A 22,095-nucleotide genomic window follows, 5' to 3' on the forward strand; every position below is an offset into this window, starting at 1 on the left:
CATGTTTGTTTTGCACTGTATTGAAAATTTAATACAGAAATATCTAATTTACATAAGTATTCACACACATTTGCTATGACACTCCAAATTGAGCTCAGGTGCATCCAATTTCCTTTGATCATTCCTTTCAGCTGTCACTACAACTTGATTGGATTCCACCTGTGGCCAATTCCATTGTTTGGACCTGATTTGTAAAGAAACACATGTCTATGTAAGGTCCCATAGTTGACAGAGAATGTCACAGCAGAAACTACCATGAAGTCCAAGGAACTGCCCGTAGAGCGCCAAGATAGCATTGTGATGAGGCATATATCTGGGGAAGGATATAAAACCATTTCTAGGGTGTTGGACATTTCCAAGAATACAGTGGTGTCCATCATTGGGAAATTTAAAAAAGAAGGAACTACCCCGACTATGCCTAGAGCTTGCTGTCTGACCAAACTGAGCAACCAGGAAAGAAGGACCTTGGTCAGGGGGGTGACTTAAATCAGTTTTTACTTAATTTCTACCAGCATGTCACATGTGCAACCAGAGGAGAAAAAAAACTCTAGACCACCTTTACTCCACACACAGAGACGCATACAAAGCTCTCCCTCGCCCTCCATTGGGAAAATCTGACCATAACTATATCCTCCTGATTCCTGCTTACGAGCAAAACTTAAAGCAGGAAGCACCAATGACTCGGTCTATAAAAAAGTGGTCAGATGAAGCAGATGCTAAGCTACAGGGCTGTTTTGCTAGCACAGACTGGAATATGTTCTCGGATTCTTCCGATGGCATTGAGGAGTACACCACATCAGTCACTGGCTTTATCAATAAGTGCATCGATGATGTTGTCCCTACAGTGACTGTGCGTACATACCCTAACCAGAAGCCATGGATTACAGGCAACATTCACACTGAGCTAAAGGTTAGAGCTGCCGCTTTCAAGTTGTGGGACTCTAACCCGGAAGTTTATAAGAAATCCTGCTATGCCCTCTGACAAACCATCAAACAGGCAAAGTGCCAATACAGGACTAAGATTGAATCGTACTACACCGGCTCCTATGCTCATCGGATGTGGCAGGGCCTGCAAACTATTACAGACTACAAAGGGAAGCACAGCCGCGAGCTGCCCAGTGACACGAGCCTAGCAGACGAGCTAAATCACTTCTATGCTCGCTTCGATGCTAGAAACACTGAGACATGCACAAGAGCATCAGCAGTTCCGGGACGACTGTGTGATCACGCTCTCCGTAGCCGATGTAAGACCTTTAAACAGGTTAACATTCACAAGGCCGCTGGGCCAGATGGATTACCAGGACGTGTGCTCCGGGCATGTGCTTACCAACTGGCAGGTGTCTTCACTGACATTTTCAACATGTTCCTGATTGAGTCTGTAATACCAACATGCTTCAAGCAGACCACCATAGTCCCTGTGCCCAAGAGCACTAAGGTAACCTGCCCAAATGACTACCAACCCATAGCACTCACATCTGTAGCCATGAAGTGCTTTGAAAGGCTGGTAATGGCTCACATTAACACCATTATCCCAGACACCCTAGACCCACCTCAATTTGCATACCGCTCAAACAGATAAACAGATGATGCAATCTCTATTGCACTCCACTGCCCTTTCTCACCTGGACAAAAGGAACACCTACGTGAGAATGTTATTCATTGACTACAGCTCAGCGTTCAACACCATAGTGCCCTCAAAGCTCATCACTAAGCTAAGGATCCTGGGACTAAACACCTCCCTCTGCAACTGGATCCTGGACTTCCTGACGGGCCGCCCCCAGGTGGTGAGGGTAGGTAGCAACACATCTGCCACGCTGATCCTCAACACTGGAGCACCTCAGGGGTGCATGTTCAGTCCCCTCCTGTACTCCCTGTCCACGCACGACTGCATGACCAGGCACGACTACAACACCATTAAGTTTCCAGACGACACAACAGTGGTAGGCCTGATTACCGACAATGACAAGACAGCCTATAGGGAGGAGGTTAGAGACCTGGCCGGGTGGTACCAGAATAACAACCTATCCCTCAATGTAATCAAGACAAAGATGATTGTGGATGACAGGAAAAGGAGGACCGAGCACGCACCCATTCTCATCGACAGGGCTGTAGTGGAGCAGGTTGAGAGCTTCAAGTTCCTTGGTGTCCACATCACCAACAATCTAGAATGGTCCAAACACATCAAGACAGTTGCGAAGAGGGCTCGACAAAATCTATTCCCCCCTCAGAAGACTGAAAAGATTTTATCAGATCCTCAGATCCTCAAAAGTTTCTACAACTGCAACATTGAGAGCATGGTTGCATCACTGCCTGGTACGGCAACTGCTCGGCCTCCGACCGCAAGGCACTACAGAGGGTAGTGCGTACAGCCCAGTACATCACTGGGACTAAGCTGTCTGCCATCCAGGACCTCTATACCAGGCGGTGTCAGAGGAAGGCCCTAAAAATGTTCAAAGACCCCAGCCATAGACTGTTCTCTCTACTACCGCATGGCAAGCGGTACCGGAGTGCCAACTCTAGGACCAAAAGGCTTCTCAAAAGCTTTTACCCCCACGCCATAAGACTGCTGAACAGGTAATCAAATGGCTACCCCCCCCAACCCCTCTTTTACGCTGTTGCTACTCTTTGTTTATCATCTATGCATAGTCACTTTAACTATACATTCATGTACATATTAATTACCTCAATTAGCCCGATTAACCGGTGCCCCCGCACATTGGCTATACGGACTATTTGCATTTTGTGTCCCTCCCCCCCCCCCAACCGCCAACCCCTTCTTTTACTCTGCTGCTACTCTCTGTTGATCATCTATGCATAGTAGCTTTTTAACTATATCCACATGTGCATATTACCTCAATTAGCCCGACTAACTTGTGCCCCCGCACATTGACTCTGTACCGGTACCACCTGTATATAGCCTCACTACTGTTATTTTCACTGTCATTTTACTGTTTTTTTATTTAGTATTTCTTTACTTATCTATTGTTTAACTTAAACCTATTTTTTTGTTTAAAAATTCTACTGTTGGTTAGGGCTTGTACTTACAAATAAGGATTTCACTGTAAGGTCTACTACACCTGTTGTATTCAGCGCACGTGACAAATAAACTTTGATTTGACCAAGAACCCAATGATCAATTTGACAGAACTACAGAGTTCCTTGGCTGAGATGGGAGAACCCATCAAAAGGACAGCAGTCTGTACAGCACTTCACAAATGCACTTCACAAATGGGCTTTATGGGAGTGGCCAGATGGAAGCAAAAAAAGGCACATGACCGAGCGCCTGGAGTTTGCAAAGAGGCATGTGAAAGACTCTGAGAGCATAAGGCAAAATATTATGTGGTCTGATGATATGAAAATGTAACTCTTAGGCCTGAATGCAAAGCACTATGTCTGGAGAAAACCAGGCACAGCTCAACACCCTTCTAGCACCATCCCTACTGTGAAGAACAGTGGTGGCAGCATTATGGTATGGGAATGCTTTTCAGCAGCAGCGACTGGGAGACTGGTAAGGATAGAGGGAACAATGAATGGAGCCAAATGCAGGCAAATCCTTGATGAGAACCTGCTTCAGAGTGCAAACAATCTTAGACTGAGGCAAATATTTATGTTCCAACAGGAAAATGACCTCAAGCATACAGCCAAAGCAATGCTGGAATGGCTTCAGAACAAGAATGTGAAAGTCCTTGAGTGGCATTGTCAAAACCCGCACTTGAATCACATTGAAAATCTGTGGAAAGACTTGAAGATTGCTGTTCACTGCCGCTCCCCATCTAATTTATGAGCTTGAGAAAATCTGCAAAGAAGAATGGGAGAAAATCCACAAATCTAGATGTGCAAAGCTGATACAGGCGTACCAAAGACGACTCAAAAATATAATCGCCACCAAAGGTGCTTCTACAAAGTATTGACTCAGGGGTGTGAATACTTATGTCAATTAGATATTTCTGTATTTCATTTTCAATACATTTAATAACATGTTTTCACTTTGTCAATATGTGTATATGGGTGAGAAAATAATAATATAATACATTTTTAATTCAGGCTGGAACACAACAAAATCTGGAATAAGTCAAGGGGTATGAATACTTCCTGTAGGCACTGTATGTTTAAAAGTGAGTGGCTATTTTTTACAAGGATATAGGTGTATGTTTCTTGTAACCAGATATGATACACCTAACAGAGTAAATTGAAAATATGAAATGTGCAGAATGTTTTCCGTCTTGTTTTAATTATGTTGTTAAATAGATGACATGTTTACTGCATATTTGATTTACATTACATCAATGTAAATATAGTTTGTAAATATTATTTTGTATATTTTTTGTGAAATGTTTCTTAAATCACATTTTAATAAAGAAAATGAAAAGACAACAACACAAGTTCTTTATCAGGCAGAGGGGTACTAACTCAACCAAAAAGGTATATCAATCCAGTAACTATTTCATACAGCAGTGATCTAAGATATGTAAATGTGATGATTTGCTGAACTAATAATAAAATGTTGAGATGATAGTCTGTTCAGAAAAAATAATTCCCTTATCATTCACAAAATGACGTTAATGTTCCGAAACAGAGAAGACTATTTAAAATGGTATTGTCCTAATGGTAGTTGCAGGGGTTAAAGCAACAACAACAAAATCTCATGACTAAAACTGTCAATCTCAGATAACTTGGCCCCTCAAACAATCTAACTTCCCCTTTCATGTAAAAAGTCATGACCATCATGATTTTCGGAAAGATTATCATTTTGTACATTTAAACTGTGAGTTTGACTAATTCCTCCTTTTTAATATTGTTTTATATTTAAAAAATTGAAAACCTTTATAAACAAATCCATATGATGGAAATCCTTCGCAGTGATGGAAAACTTGAACTCCTGTACTGTAGTTACCTAGTGCTGATTGATAGACCTATCTGTGATTGACTGACCACACTTCCTAGCTACTCAATCATCATCATGACAGAATCAGAAAGCTCCTAATTCAATGGGTAATTACACTAAACAAAAACATAAACACAACATGAAACAATTTCAAAGATTTAACTGAGTTCATATAGTTCATAAGGAAATCAGTCAATTCAAATGAATTCATTAGGCCCTAACCTATGGATTTCACATGACAGGGAATACAGATGTGAATCTGTTGGTCACAGATACCTAAAAAAAGGTAGGGTCTGGATCAGAAAATCTGTCAGTATCTGGTGTGAATAACATTTGCATGATGCAAAACTATAAATCTCTGCAAGATCCTGCACGTCATCTCTAGCTGACACTTTTGGTAACAGGTATTGTGTCAATTTAAAACTAGCACAAGATAGTTCACATAATTGTCAATTTAAAGATATTTTGCCAATTTATTCATTATTACATTTAACTAACAGATAGTTAATCCAGAGATTCTTACCTTTGCCTCAATTCGGCAGTCTCGTCCAGATCATCATGGTATTTGTTGTTCTTTATGATAGCCATATTAGCAGCTAATTTGCATTTAATTTTTGCGTGGTTAATCCAGGCAAATATATTGATAAATCACCTTGTCCTAGTGGGATTTGCAGTTATCAAAACATCATGAGAGGGTAAGCCTACATGAAACACAGACTTTATTTTAAGTGTTTCTAAAATCCCCTATGGGAATAATGAATGGTGGAAAAACTATTGGAATCATTTCCCTGTTTGACTGCTAAGTTTTATGGGTATTATGACTCATACTGTGGTATACTCTATGACCAGTTTACATACACCAACATCAATTTGATCCCAAATAAAAAAATCCATGTAACATCCTTTTAACACATTTTATTGTTAGAGATATGACCCATTTTTATATATACAAGCACATCTAGGTACGGGATACACTCTTGCGCATTCAAACCACTCCAAAGCATATTCTTCATTTAGTATAAATGTATAATGAATCAATAAGACAGTGTTTTATATTGTAATGAAATGTAACACTAATCCATCTATTTGTATCCAAGAAAATCTCACATTCTCATCCACTTAGTTTAATGTGTAATCAAGCATACTTTACCTAAAGATACACCAGTCTGTCAATGTTTTTAGTTGCTGAGTTGCTACAAATATCGTCTGTGAATTGTGTAATAATTTATGCAACCATGAGAACGCGGTCTCTGAATATATAATTTTATGACTTAGTGAAGGATGTAGGGGATGAGGGTTTGAGAGCTGAAAGCCTCAGGCCGAGACTCATAACTTGACTGAGAAGGAGGTTCCGCAGGAGCAGCCGTGGTCTGCCTGGGGGTTCTTCAGCATCTGGAAGGAGGAGCGGATCAGCTCATGAGTATAGTCCAGTGTCGAGCCTTTCACAAACTCCAGGCTATCTTGGTCCACAATGATCCCTACCCCTCCCTGCTCAAACACCCTGAGAAAAAAATGGGGTGCAGTAGAAAGAGTTTAGAATGGAATTTAAAAAAAGGAGAATTCGAAGGGATTGAGGACAGAGCGATAGCATGTAACACAGTGTAATGATCAGCTATACAAACCCACAGACTGTGTGGTGAAGAAAGCGCAACAGCGCCTCTTCAACCTCAGGACGCTGAAGAAATTTGGCTTGTCACCTAAAACCCTCACAAACTTTTACAGATGCACAATTGAGAGCATCCTGTCAGGCCTGTCAGGCCTGGTACGGCAACTGCACCGCCCACAACCGCAAGGCTCTCCAGAGGGTAGTGCAGTCCGCACAACGCATCACCGGGGGCAAACTATCTGCCTTCAAGGACACCTACAGCACCCAATGTCACAGGAATGGCAAAAAGATCAAGGACAACAACCACCCAAGCCCCTGCCCGTTCACCACACTAACATCCAGAAGTCAAGGTCAGTACAGGTGCATCAAAGCTGGGACCGAGAGACTGAAAAACAGTTTCTATTTCAAGGCCATCAGACTGTTAAACAGCCATCCCTAACACAGAGAGGCTGCTGCCTACATACAGACTTGAAATCATTGGCCACTTTAATAAATGGATCACTAGCCACTTTAATAATTCTACTTTAATAATGTTTACATACCTTGCATCACTCATATGTATATACTGTATTTTATACCATCTATTGCATCTTGCCTTTCCACTCTGTCATTGCCCATCCATATATGTATATATTCTTATTCCATTCCTTTACTTAGATGTGTGTGTAGTAGGTATTTGTTGTGGAATTGTTAGATTACATGTTAGATATTGCTGCACTGTTGGAACTAGAAGCACAAGCATTTTGCTACACTCGCAATAACATTGCTAACCATGTGTATGTGACCAATAAAATTTGATTTGAGATGATGATTGTGTTAGCACAAATAATTGTGTTACTGCTGCATGCCATTCAATACATTAAATAGTTCATTCATAATGAGGTCTTCTTGAATGATTACAGAGGTACAATCAATCAATGACAATTACCTGTCATCCTCGTTCCTAGTACTGTCAACGATAAACTTGTACTGGAACCCAGAGTAGCCTCCCCCTTCCACCTGTATTCTCAGGTACTCTCCCTTATCCATGATCTCTCCTAACCTCTGAACAACACACAGAGAAAAGGGTAATTATGTCAGTCCTTGACATTGTGGAGTGTCCTTGTATCACTTGATCAGTGTTGATGAAAGTGAAAGTGAGTGCTCGATAAAAACATAGCTTTACAGCCCACACATATGGGAATTATTTCAAATGAGAAGCTACATGGTATACTGTACATGACATGTAAGCAATTTGAGTGAATAATTGCCCTAACCTTAACACATGATGCACTGAGGTATACTTTCTCTTCAACTGGACTGGACTCTGCTGGTTCCTCTTCGGCTGATGTGCTGCTTAATCGAGAGAAATCTGTGTAGAGGGGTTGTGACCTTTGGGAACATCTCAGTAATATTGGTTGGCCCACATTGGTGACAAGGGGAGCAGAGGCCCTAAAATAAATACAATTATTCAGTCAAATCAGAGTACCAAAGATGCTCAAGACATACACATCACTCACTTTGAATATATGACCAAAGGTATGTGGACACCTGCTCGTCAAACATCTCATTCTAAAATCATGGGCATTAATATGGAGTTGGTCCCCCTTTGCTGCTATAACAGCCTCCACTCTTCTGGGAAGGCTTTCCACTAGATGTTGGAACATTGCTGCAGGGACTTGCGTCCATTCAGTCACAAGAGCATTAGTGAGGTCGGGCACTGATGTTGGCTCGCAGTCGGGGTTCCATTTCATCCCAAAGGTGTTTGGCAGGGTTGCGGTCAGGGCTCTGTGCAGGCCAGTCAAGTTCTTCCACACCGATCTCGACAAACCATTTCTGTATGGACCTTGCTTTGTGCACGGGGGCATTGTCATGCTGGAACAGGAAGGCCCTTCCCCAAAGTGTTTCCATAAAGTTGGAAGCACATAATCATCTAGAATGTCACTGTATGCTGTAGTGTTAATATTTCCCTTCACTGGAACTAAGAGTCCTAACTCAAATCATGAAAAACAGCCCGAGACCATTATTCCTCTTCCACCAAACTTTACAGTTGGCACTATCCATTCGGGCAGGGGGCGTAGTCCAATTGCGGTGAGCTTTACACCACTCCAGCCGGCGCTTCCATGGTTGCTCATTTCATGAAGCTCCCGACGAACAGTTCTTGTGCTGACGTTGCTTCCAGGGCAGTTTGTAACTCGTAGTGAGTGTTGCAACAGAGGACAGCACTCGGGGTTCCCATTCTGTGAGCTTGTGTGGCCTACCACTTCGCGGCTCTTAGACATTTCCACTTCAGAATAACAGCACTTACAGTTGACCTGGGCAGATCTAGTAGGGCAACATTTTTACGAACTGACTTGCTGGAAAGGTGGCATCCTATGACGATGCCACGTTGAAAGTCACTGAGCTCTTCAGTAAGGCCATTCTACTGCCAATATCTGTCTATGGAGACTGCATGGCTATGTGCTCAAATCTTATAAACCTGTCAGCAACAGGTGTGGCTGAAATAGCCAAATCCACTCATTTGTAAATATTTCTTCATCCAAATAAAAACGAATCAACTAGTTAATGCTGACCAACTAAGTACAAATTAATGCAACTCTATGCCTATACTACTGACATATAAGGCCTAACGTGACACTGACAGCAGTGCAGTCTACTAGTTACTACTACTTACGCCTCGATCACACCGATAGTGTTATGGCATTTTGGTACACCAGAAGTACATTCATTTCCAATGGAACCCTTATGCGTCAACCTGTATGCTTGACAGAAATGGTAGCAGAAGGTGAATGTTTAACTTTTGTTGCACACATATCCAGATGATGCTGCGTACCATTTTTCACAAAGCCGCTATCGGTGTAATCGAGGCGTTCGCTGCAGGGAAGGGGTGGCAGGTAGCCTAGTGGTTAGAGCGTTGGGCCAGTAACTGGAAGGTTGCTGGATCAAATGCCCGAGCTGACAAGGTAAAAATCTGTCGTTCTGCCCCTGAACAAGGCAGTTAACCCACTGTTCCCTGGTAGGCTGTCATTATAAATAAGAGTATGTTCTTAACTGACTTGTCTAGTTAAATAAAGGTTAAAAAATATATATATTTTAAAAAGGGCGTTTGTGCAAAATTCTATGCTTACAGTTTGACGCATATGTTGATAAATCCAATGTAGGTACCACATAGAACGCAATTCTACAAGGCAAACACAGCATTCTATTGGAAATCAATGTACTTCTGGCGTACCAAAATGTGAAAACACTGTCAGTGTGATCCCTTGATCACACCAATTGAGTTTTCGCGTAAAATAGTAGACAGCATCATCAGAAGTTCAACATTCACCTTCTGCTACCATTTCTGTCAAGCAGTCTACACATACGTTGGATAAATCCAACATAGGCACCAGAGAACACACTGCAACTGCTCTTGCGAGGCAAACGCAGCGTTCCATTGGAAATTCATGTATTTCCGGAGTACCAAAATGCAAATACACTGTTGGTGTGATCGAGGCATTAGCTTTGGAACACAACATCGGGAGTCTGTTGGTTACTATTGTGGTAAGGTTATTTTTTTCCATCGCCACCCATCTGAACGATGCACAACTCTGGGAGTCCAACCTGTGTCCCAAAGCCTATAGGGATGGGTCCAGCCTTGGGGTCATGTATAAAGGCTCAGTGGATCATGAGAGCTGGCTAGACCCATGTGTAGCTAGATCAAGACACACAACGTTGACTAAGTCCAGTATTTGTCTGATTAGATGGTAGGATAATGTTTTATTAACAGCAATCAAACTTTTACGTAGCTAGATGACGAAAGCTTGACTGACACAAAATGATAACCAATGCTGTAATGTTAAGAGAGCGGAATGGACAGAATTAAGTTGTTTATATGCCTTCTTAAACAATTCCCGTATATTTCAATACCCATATAATTGCTTATTGTATACCTAGCAAGGGTCCATGCTCTTGTCTTTGTCGCACTCAACATAGCTCCTCGAAGTAGGAATGACATCTTCCATAACACTGTAGCTAGAAAGCCCACCCCCAACATGGAGAAACTGCGGCGTCAGATCAAGTGACGGAAAACGATTGGTCACTACGTCACAAGAAACGCCTACCGTGCAATATATAAAATATCTGATTCGTTACATTCAACGCCAGTCAGCGGACCTTGTAGATTCGCGACATTTTCCTGTGACAAGGAGTGTCTGTCGGCCTGCACCTGAAGCGAAGCGAAGCGAAGATGTTTTATAAGTAACCCAAGATAGACCAGAGCCTGTCGTTTCTAATGGGAGAAAATTAATCATCGTGGGCAGAACAAGCAAGGAGGTGGACAGAGCAAAGAACGAGCTAGTGAGATCCTATTGTCGCGTTCTAGCATTTATTTGCATATTTCTGTTAGGGAATACCTACTCTGTGAAGTGCGCGTGTGCAGTAACGCAATTCGCCCTTGCACTCCCAAACAACGCACCTTTTAGAAACGTTGACAAAGGGTAGTCTACAAAACACCGATTCCAGTTTTGGCAACAACAAAAAACTGTATGGTGATCAAATGTTTAATCGATGAGAAAATGTGCAGAATTTCGGCCAAAATCCATATTGCTCAATCTTCTCCCACCTCCGGCAACTGGGCTTCCTCTCATCACCATATTTGGTAGTGAGTGGAAACGCCAACCAGATGCTGGCTGGAATGCTTCACATTAATACATCCGGTGAAATATCTGGCTTATTCTAACTGTGCCTGAAGGACCCAAGCGGTGTGTTTTAAAAAGTTGTTTTGTTCGCCTAATATATATTTTTCACAACTTGTTATATCGGTGTATATTCAAACGAAGATAGAAAGTAGTTAACACGTGAACGTTGGATTGATGGATTTGTTACTGTAGTCTAAGGGTTACCAAACTTTTTTTTCGTCCACGACCTCATTTGGATATCTGAAAATTCTCGCGACCCCAACCAGCCAATGTTTACATTTTATTTGGGGCTATGGCAGGCAATTGCAAAACATTCTAACAGTAGAAAATAGTAAAAATAAAGAAAACCCTGGAATGAGTAGGTGTGTCCACACGTTTAAATGGTATTGTGTATATATATTTATATACGTTCAAAAGTTTGGGGTCACATTTTCTGTCCATTAAAATTACATAAAGTTGATCAGAAATACAGTGTAGACGTTGTTAATGTTATAAATGACTGTTGTAGCTGGAAACGGCTGATTTTTTTAAATGGAATATCTACACAGGTGTACAGAGGCCCATTATCAGCAACCATCACTCCTGTGTTCCAATGGCACATTGTTTTAGCTAATCCAAGTTTATCATTTTAAAAGGTTAATTGATCATTAGAAAACCCTTTTGCAATTATGTTAACACAGCTGAAAACTGTTGTACTGATTAAAGAAGCCAAAAAAACTGGCCTTCTTTAGACTAGTTGAGTATCTGGAGCATCAGCATTTGTGGGTTCGATTACAGGCTCAAAATGGCCAGAAACAAAGAACTTTCTTCTGAAACTCGTCAGTCTATTCTTGTTCTGAGAAATGAAGGCTATTCCATGCAAGAAATTGCCAAGAAACTGAATATCTCGTACAACGCTGTGTACTACTCCCTTCACAGAACAGCGCAAACTGGCCCTAACCAGAATAGAAAGAGGAGCGGGAGGCCCCGGTGCACAACTGAGCAGGAGGACAAGTACATTAGAGTGTCTAGTTTATGAAACAGATGCCTTACAAGTCCTCAACTGGCAGCTTCATTAAATAGTACCTGCAAAACACCAGTCTCAACGTCAACATTGAAGATGCGACTCCGGGATGCTGGCTTTATAGGCAGAGTTGCAAAGAAAAAGCCATATCTCAGACTGGCCAATAAAAGATTAAGATGGGCAAAATAACAGAGACTGGACAGAGGAACTCTGCCTAGAAGGCCAGCATCCCAGGAGATATTTCTGTATTCTTATTTTCAATACATTTGTAAAAATGTCTAAAAAAATGTTTTCACTTTGTCATTATGGGGTATTGGGTGTAGATAGGTGTTTTTTATTTATTTAATCCATTTTGAATTCAGACTGTAATACAGATTGAGGATTTTTTTAATTTAATCAATTTTAGAATAAGGCTGTAACGTAACAAAATTAATACTTGTATGTATGTATGTATGTATGAATACTTTCTGAAGTGTTTTCGGAAAGTATTCAGACCACTTGACTTTTTCCGCATTTTGTAACGTTACAGCCTTATTCTAACATTGATAAAATATTTTTTTTTATCATCAATCTACACACAATGCCCAATAATGACAAAGCGAAAACAGGTTTTTAGAAATGTTTACAAATGTATACATTTTTTTAAACAGAAATACCTTATGCAAATAAGTATTCAAACCCTTTGCTATGAGACTCGAAATTGAGCTGAGGTGCATCCTGTTTGCATTGATCATCCTTGAGATGTTTCTACAACTTGATTGGATCCACCAGTGGTAAATTCAATTGATTGGACATTTTTATTTATTTATTTCACCTTTATTTAACCAGGTAGGCAAGTTGAGAACAAGTTCTCATTTACAATTGCGACAAGGCCAAGATAAAGCAAAGCAGTTCGACACATACAACAACACAGAGTTACACATGGAGTAAAACAAACATACAGTCAATAATACAGTAGAAAAATAAGTCTATATACAATGTGAGCAAGTGAGGTGAGATAAGTGAGGTAAAGGCAAAAAATGACCATGGTGGCGAACTAAATACAATATAGCAAGTAAAACACTGGAATGGTTGATTTGCAGTGGAAGAATGTGCAAAGTAGAGATATAAATAATGGAGTGCAAAGGAGCAAAATAAATAAATACAGTAGGGAAAGAGGTAGTTGTTTGGGCTAAATTATAGATGGGCTATGTACAGGTGCAGTAATCTGTGAGCTGCTCTGACAGCTGGTGCTTAAAGCTAGTGAGGGAGAAAATTGTTTCCAGTTTCAGAGATTTGTGTAGTTCGTTCCAGTCATTGGCAGCAGAGAACTGGAAGGAGAGGGGCCAAAGGAAGAATTGGTTTTGGGGGTGACCAGAGAGATATACCTTCTGGAGGGCGTGCTACAGGTGGGTGCTGCTATGGTGACCAGCGAGCTGAGATAAGGGGTGACTTTACCTAGCAGGTTCTTGTAGATGACCTGGAGCCAGTGGGTTTGGCGACAAGTATGAAGCGAGGGCCAGCCAACGAGAGCGTACAGGTCGTAGTGGTGGGTAGTATATGGGGCTTTGGTGACAAAACGGATGGCACTGTGATAGACTGCATCCAATTTATTGAGTAGGGTATTGGAGGCTATTTTGTTAATGACATCGCGACATGATTTGGAAAGGCACACACCTGTCTATATAAGGTCCCACAGTTGGCAGTGCATGTCAGGGCAAAAACCAAGCCATAAGGTCGAAGGAATTGTCCGTAGAGCTCAGAGATAGGATTGTGTCAAGGCGCAGATCTGGAGAATGGTACCAAAAAATGTCTGCAGCATTGAAGGTACCCAAGAACATAGTGGCCTACATCATTATTTTATTTATTTTTTTATTTGAATTTTTACATTTAATATATTTTATTTTAAAGGAATTTCTTTTACAATTGTGTACAAAACAAAAGCACATGAAAAAAATACTAATAAAATAAAAACACAGCTGCTAGTATTGCTTAGGCAAGACATGGGACAAGAATTGAGTAACAATGAGTCACAACACAGTAAGTGATCCTAGTCAGTTTTCACAGTCAGTCTCTGTCCAGAAACAGACCCCAAACTTTGAGGAGTTGGTCCTAAAAAAAACAAATATTTTCCAAGTAAATGGTGTTAATCATTTCTACTAGCCACCTACTAAAGCAGGGTTACTTCCATTCTGTGGGGATCCTTTTTTTAGCAGCCACCATTCCAAACATCAGAGCCTGTTGTTCCTCATAGGACGAGCTTAAAACTGACTCTGAGCAGCCAAAGAGAGCGAGTTCTGCTTCAGGGTCAATGGCCCTCTCATATGCCTTTGAGTACCAATCAAAGATGTTCCTCCAATAATTATTGAGTATGGTATGGGGCAGAGCCAAAAAAGATGAGTTAAGGAACCCTCTGAGGCTTTACACCTGTCACAGTGGGGTGACCTGGGGGTAAATTCTATGTCATTTGGTTTTGGAGTAATGAAGTCTATGCACGACTTTGTATTGTATCAATTGATCAAATCAAATCAAATTTATTTATATAGCCCTTCGTACATCAGCTGATATCTCAAAGTGCTGTACAGAAACCCAGCCTAAAACCCCAAACAGCAAGCAATGCAGGTGTAGAAGCACCTGTAGAATTGATATCTGGCATTGATGGAACAGGAGGGAATTCTTGACAGGGCTTCTCCCCATAGATCATCTGAGATCTCAATATTTAACTCTTTACCCCAGGTCTCCTTGAGATGGCTAGTAGAGGCTTCTGTGTAGTTGGAGAAAAAAGGAGACAATCTGTGAGATGAGGTGTTTTGAATTGGGAGGGCGCTGTAACAAATCATAAAACTAATGTTGTTCAGGGAGGGTGTCAGCATTTTGAATTTCCCCTTTGATATAGTGTCTGACATGTAAGTAACAGAAAAAATGTGAATGGGAGAGATTGAATTTATTCTAATTGGATGAATGATACTAATTGCCTATCTATATAGAAGTCTTCCATTGTGGCCAGTCCCTTCTCTCTCCATTCAAGAAACACTTTATCAGACCGAGATGGAACAAAATAATGATTAAAGCATATCGGGGTGTATACAGAAGTATCAGGCACCTTACAAACATGCTTAATCTGGTTTAAAATTCTTAAAGAATTTCTCAAACCCAAATTGTTGCCTGTCAGTTTGTATGGAATATGGAACTCTGCTTTGGAGAAAAGCAAGACTGGAAGAGAGGAGTTTGTGATAGACTTGAGTTCCATATTTAGCCACAGGGGGCAACAGTGTCCAACTATCAGGGAAACCCAGTGGCCAGTGCGGTAATGCCCTGTCATTTGCAGCCCAGTAATAATGCTTAAAGATGGGTAGGCCTAAATTGCCACTTTCCTTGGGCTTTTCCTAGTGCGCTTTACGAATACGGTGTTTTTTGTATCCTTAGACAAATTACAAGAGATTGTCCAGTCCAAAGTCTTTAAAAAATGATGAGGTAAGAAAAATCGGGAGATTCTGGCCAAGATAAAGGAACCTGGGGGGAGAAACCATTGCTATGGCATTAATGCGCCCCATCATAGAAAGAGGCAGGATTCTCCAGCTCTCCATGTTTTGATTTAGCTTTGCAACCAGTTCACTGTAGTTTAGCTTGAAGAGGAGCTTTGGATTTCTAGGTATTTTTGGTCCCAGGTAAATTAAGTGGTCATGCACCACTTTAAATGGTATCCTCTCTAGCTCCCTTGTTGTCAAATTATCTGCGATACACATGAGATCACTATTCCCCAATGTATTGAATAGACAGATAGTTTGCGAAATTAATTGATTAAGTCTAGTAGTTTAGGGACATTGGCTACTGGGTCGGAGAGGTATAAAAGTACATCGTCTGCATATAACGAAATGCTGCTTTCTATGTTTCCTACTTTAAGACCTGGGATATTAAGATGATCCCTTATTTGTATCACCAGGGGTTCAAGGGCGACAGCGAAGAGCAGAGAACTGAGTGGGTACCCCTGTTGGACGATGTAGTTCAAAGGGACTGGATGTGTCGCTGTTGGTCAGAATAGTGGATGTTGGGCAGGCGTAGAGCATTTTGACCTAGGTGATAAATGAGTCGCCAAATCTAGTGAGTACTTCAAAGATATGACCATTCTATTTGGTCAAACGCGTTTAGAGCATCTAGCGATATAACATCCGCCTTGAAGCCCCTCCCCTGATTTGCACAACGAATGTTCAGCAGCCTGCGCACATTAGAAAAAGAGAACCTGCCGGGGATAAACCCTGCCTGATCCAAGGAATAATGGTTGTTACATGTTTGTTCAACCTATTAGCAAGCACTTGTGATATTTTTTTTAATCGAAATTAAGCAATGCTATCGGTTTATACTTTGCAGGACATGTTGCCTCTGCCTTTTTTTTAACAGAAGGCAAATATTGGCTTCATACAATGATTTCGGCAAAATATTATTTTCTGTTGAATCAGTGATCATCCTGAGTAAGAGGGGAGTGAGAGCTTCACTGAAGGTTTTATAACATTCACAGCCAAAACCATTAGGGCCTGCAGCCTTTCCAGTTGGGAAAGCTTTTATTGCCTCGATTATTTCCGCAGTTGTGAAATTTGAGTTCAATTCTTTTTTGGCGCTATCATCAAGTTTTGGAAGGCTGATGGAATCAAAGAAGGCTGATATATTCTTCCAGATGCTTCTGTTCTAATGTAACAGAGTAAAATTCTTTGAAGCAGTTGTTTATCCTTTTAGGGTATGTCAGCAAAGTGCCTGCATTAGACCGGATGTTATGGATTGCTCTATATGCCTGTGCACCCTTTAGTTGTCTAGCCAGTAACCTTACCGGTTTGTCCCCTAGTTCAAATTGTTTTTGTCTCAGCATTAGGAGGAGGTTAGTGACCTGTGAACCAATAATAGAATTGTATTCATATTTTACATTTCAAAATATTATTGTAGTCAACCTGAGAGTGAAATGATGTGTGTCTCCTCCAAAGCTGTCTCCTCCAACCGACTGCGATTCACTTTTTTTTGGGCAGACTCATATGAAATATGACCTCTCATAACCACTTAAAAAGTTTCCCATAGTGTAGAATCAGATACCACTCCTGTGTCACTAGTCTTGAGGAACTCATTCAACTTGGATGTCATGCTGTCAATGAATGCTTGGTCTGTGAGCAAGGAGGGGTTAAAACTCCAACTGTAATAAAGTATTGGTAAAGAAAGATTGAGGGACAACATCATTGGACTGTGGTCACTTATTAAGATGCTATGGTTTTTCGAATTAAGCACATTGGGTATCAGTTTTGAATCTATTAGAAAGTAGTCGATTCTAGAATAAGGCTTGTGAACATAAGAGTAGAATGAGTCGTCTTTGTCTGTGGGATGTTGCGATCTCCAGATGTTCACTAGATTCCTGGATTTGATTTGATTATTTAGAACCTGGACAGAAGTGATTTTAGAAGGAGTGTGTGTAGACTGTAGACAGTCTGTCAAGATACGAATCCAGGTAACAATTCAAATCTCCTCCAATTATTAGATTAGTAGTACTAAGATCTGGGAGCAAATCAAAAACATTAGGAAAGAAATGTGGGTTGTCAATGTTAGGGCCATAAACGTTCAATTGGGTGACAGGGAAATAATGAATGGTCCCTGGTACAATGATATACCTACCGTGTGGGTCTGTAGACATGGAGGAGAGTTGAAAATTGATGTTTTCACGAAAGAGAATAGTGACACCTCTAGCTTTGGGTGATTGATACACTTGAGAAATCCAGTTGGATCTCAGATGCCGCTGCACAGTGGCTTTTATGTGCATTTCTTGCAGGAAAATTGTCAGCACCAAGTAATTTCAAGCGCTTAAATACCATGCCCCTTTTGCGAGCGAGACCGTTCACGTTCCATGAGACACAGCCTTAACATCTGACTGATTCCCGAGATCGTTTCCTGACATTTATATCCAAGAGCATTTAACATAAAACATCTTAAGCATGTACAAATTAAAATAAAACTTGCCTGGCAGCAGAAAACAAAAACCAAACAGGGTAACAGACCCCAGAGAACCCCCCTCACTCCCACCACGGCTTCCCCAGAGAAACCTGCCCTCCTCACGGCTTCCCCAAATGAAACACTGTTCTCCCCATCTCACGTAATTGAGGACCGCCGGGCATGATGGCTAGAACAGACCCAATACTATGCTAGTAACCTAAACTGCCCTCTCCGCGGTTATTGGAAAACAAATGAATAAGTTACCGCTTATGAATAAACATAGAATCCACTGTTTGCTCAGTCAATATCCCAGAAAGGTGTGGCGAGTGATTTCACCCGTTCAGAGGGTTTGCTGTAGTTTTGATAAGTAGGTTGCAGCCTCTTCGGCTTGGTGAAGACTTTTGTCATGCTGATGTGATGAACATGCAGCTTTGCTGGAAAATGAATCCCTCACCACCTGTAGAGAGCGGTGTTATGGGTGTAAGATGTATTTGGTAGCATTGCCTTTAAACTGTTTAACTTGTGTCAAACGTTTCGGGTAGCCTTCCACAAGGTTCCCAAAATAAGTTGGGTGAATTTCGGCCCATTCCTCCTGACAGAGCTGTTGTAATTGAGTCAGGTTTGTAGGCCTCCTTGCTCACACACGCCTTTTCAGTTCTGCCCACACATTTTCCATAGGATTGAGGTCAGGGCTTTGTGATGGCCACTCTAATACCTTGACTTTGTTGTCCATTTGGAAGACCCATTTGCAACCAAGCTTTAACTTCCTGACTGATGTCTTGAGATGTTGCTTAAATATATCCACATAATTTTCCTATCTCATGATGCCATCTATTTTGTGAAGTGCACCTGTCCCTCCTGCAGCAAAGCACCCCCACAACATGATGCTGCCACCCCCGTGCTTCACGGTTGGGATGGTGTTCTTCAGCTTGCCAGCCTCCCCCTTTTTCCTCCAAACATAACAATGGTCATTATGGCCAAACAGTTCTATTTTTGTTTCATTAGACCAGAGGATATTTCTCCAAAAAGTATGATGAACATGGGTCCATGGGTCCATCCACAAAATGGACCTGGATCCATCCACAAAAACATAAACCCTGGAGTTAGGTGCATTCGGATGTTTGGAACTTTGGACTTGCTTGTACCATCCAGGACCTCTATTACCAGGTGGTGTCAGAGGAAGGCCCTAAAAAAAAACCTTACATCTTAGTTTACAAACTTTCCTATGATGACAAAACACATTTATTATATGGTGAAACACAACTTTTTTCTTTTTTTTTGCACTTAGCTTGCATTTACTACACAATTGTATTACTTATTGCACCTTTAACATCAGTTGTCCAGTGGTTTTGTATGTGTCTGGTGTAGGGGATGGAGATACACTACCAACTAGAGGACTCACCTGTTTCCTTGTTTGACTGACTGTAAACAATATTACATTAGAGCTTTGGCATGGATCCTCAGATCCTCAAAAAGCTTTACAGTTGCACCATCGAGAGCATCCTGACTGGTTGCATCACCGCCTGGTATGGCAACTGCTTGGCCTCCGATCGCAAGGAACTACAGAGGGTAGTGCGTACTAGAGGTCGACCGATTAATCGGAATGGCCGATTAATTAGGGCCGATTTCAAGTTTTCATAACAATCGGAAAGAGGTATTTTTGGACACCGATTTTGCCCCCCAAATGTTTTACACCTATATTTAACTAGGCAAGACAGTTAAAAACACATTCTTATTTTCAATGACGACCTAGGAACGGTGGGTTAACTGCCTCGTTCAGGGTCAGAATGACAGATTTTCACCTTGTCATCTCGGGGGATCCAATCTTGCAACCTTACAGTTAACTAGTCCAACGCAATAACGACCTGTTGCACTCCACAAGGAGACTGCCTGTTACCGAATGCAGTAAGCCAAGGTAAGTTGCTAGCTAGCATTAAACTTATCTTATAAAAAACAATCAATCAAAATCACTAGTTAATTACACATGGTTGATGATATTACTAGATATTATCTAGCGTGTCATGCTAATCTGACTGAGCATACAAGCATACAAGTATCTAAGTATCTGACTGAGCGGTGGTAGGCAGAAGCAGGTAGGCAGAAGCAGGCTCGTAAACATTAGTTCAAACAGCACTTTCCTGCGTTTTGCCAGCAGCTCTTCGTTATTTAAACCAAATTGAACATGTTTCTTTATTTGAGGCTAAATTGATTTTATTGATGTATTATATTAAGTTAAAATAAGTGTTCATTCAGTATTGTTGTAATTGTCATTATTACACACATATATATATTTTTTAATATATGTAAAAATGTTAAAATCGGCCGATTAATCGGTATCGGCTTTTTTGGCCCTCCAATAATCGGTATCGGCGTTGAAAAATCAGAATCGGTCGACCTCTAGTGCGTATGGCCCAGTACATCACTGGGGCCAAGCTTCCTGCCATCCAGGACCTCTATTACCAGGTGGTGTCAGAGGAAGGCCCTAAAAATTGCCAAAGACTCCAGCCACTCTAGTCATAGACTGTTCTCTCTGCAACCACACGGCAAATGGTACCGGAGCGCCACGTCTAGGTCCAAAAGGCTTCTTAACAGCTTCTACCCCCAAGCAATAAGACTCCTGAACAGCTAATCAAATGGCTACACGGACTACCCCCCCACACTTATTTTTCTTAAAAATGCATTGTTGTTTAAGGGCTTGTAAGTAAGCATTTCACTGTTGTCGGCTCATGTGACAAATAACATTTAATTTGATTTAAAGCCTGGTGTGTTGTGATGGTTTGGAATTCATTCATGAATCATGTGATAACTACTGAGACCAGAGTATGACTAGCATCTCATACCATAGTTACTACTGTTCACTAGTGATTTTACGTTTGATATCGGAGCTGAGGCATGAGTTGAAATCACTAAGCAGCTAACGCCTCGATCACACCGACAACCATGTGTTGCAAAACACGAGATCCCACTGATTTCACTGTGGTTCTGGTGCTTTCTTCGATTCCAAACTACTTTCAAACACTGACCTCTACTGGACAATGTACTTACAAATATAGTTAGTATTGCGTAATAAAGGTTTAACCTTTTTTACTACCTCTACATTAGATTGTGCCAATACACCTTATGTAGTCTGCCAATAAACCTCAAAGAAGTAGTTTACACCTCGATCAAACATACAGCGTTATTGTGCAAAATGGTATGCAGCCTCATCTCTGTGTGTGTAACAAAAGTTCAACATTCAACTACTGTACGTACAGTTTGACGCATACACTCGATAAATCCAATGTATGCACCACACAGAACGCATGGCAACTGCCTCTCTAACGCGATGCTTCAAGGCAAACTTCTGGTGTACCAAAACGCAATGATGCTGTCGGTGTGATGGAGACATTGCCCTGACTGGTAGCTTAGCAGGTAGGGAGCAGAGAACATTCAGGGACGTGAGAGTGAGGTTGAAGACACACTATTTCATAAAAAAAAAAAGTGAAACCACACTTTCTGCACTGTTTAAATCATTTGTTTTATTTAGTATAAGCTTTTGTCTTAAGCATCTTAAATAAATGCCATAGATTCATTTTTTTTATTTTTATATACTGAACAAAACCCACACACACACCTGTCAAATGGATGGATTATCTTGTTGCGGTTTATATTTTTGTTCAGTGTAGTAAACTTGGAAGAAAAAAAAAAGGAAGTAATGACGCAGGTATTCCAACTGATTATTGGGTAACAAAGCCAACGATTTATCGCTACGCCACGGAGTTAAAAGAAAATATGTTGTTACTAATGCATTGTGAACATATAATGAAGCTTTGGGTAATTCGCCGTTTTCGGCACAATGTGGTGAAAGCGCCGAAGCCTTCTTCAGAAAGCCTCGGTTTCCCATCACTACCGTACCACTTATCATTCTGTGACAAGACAGTCCCACTGCAGTCCACCACCATCATCACCATGTTAGCTTGCTAGCTAACTTATCGCCAATAGCAGCCAATGTACGTGGCTA

General features: G+C 41.1%; 1 protein-coding gene across 1 annotated transcript; it reads right to left on the bottom strand.

Annotated features, from left to right (window-relative positions):
* Positions 1-5,785: 5,785 nt before the first annotated feature.
* On the bottom strand, positions 5,786-10,533 carry LOC110505560 (iron-sulfur cluster assembly 2 homolog, mitochondrial). Its single transcript, XM_021584858.2, has 4 exons — positions 10,403-10,533; positions 7,748-7,922; positions 7,420-7,535; positions 5,786-6,386 (listed from the first exon to the last, which is right to left on the bottom strand). Exons 1-4 carry the CDS (start codon positions 10,504-10,506, stop codon positions 6,212-6,214), a joined length of 570 nt encoding a protein of 189 aa, XP_021440533.2. The 5' UTR covers positions 10,507-10,533; the 3' UTR covers positions 5,786-6,211.
* Positions 10,534-22,095: the final 11,562 nt, after the last annotated feature.

Source organism: Oncorhynchus mykiss, chromosome 25 (genome assembly GCF_013265735.2).
Source record: "Oncorhynchus mykiss isolate Arlee chromosome 25, USDA_OmykA_1.1, whole genome shotgun sequence".
NCBI lineage: Eukaryota > Metazoa > Chordata > Actinopteri > Salmoniformes > Salmonidae > Oncorhynchus > Oncorhynchus mykiss.

Bases quoted from the DNA above. Each gene is read 5' to 3' on its own strand.
- LOC110505560 (XM_021584858.2), bottom strand. From the start codon at position 10,506: ATGTTGGGGGTGGGCTTTCTAGCTACAGTGTTATGGAAGATGTCATTC. The intron at 7,536-7,747 runs GTTAGGGCAATT...TGTGTTGTTCAG, and splicing joins TCAGTGCATCATGTGTTAAG to AGGTTAGGAGAGATCATGGA. The intron at 6,387-7,419 runs GTAATTGTCATT...TTTTTTTCTCAG, and splicing joins ACTAGGAACGAGGATGACAG to GGTGTTTGAGCAGGGAGGGG.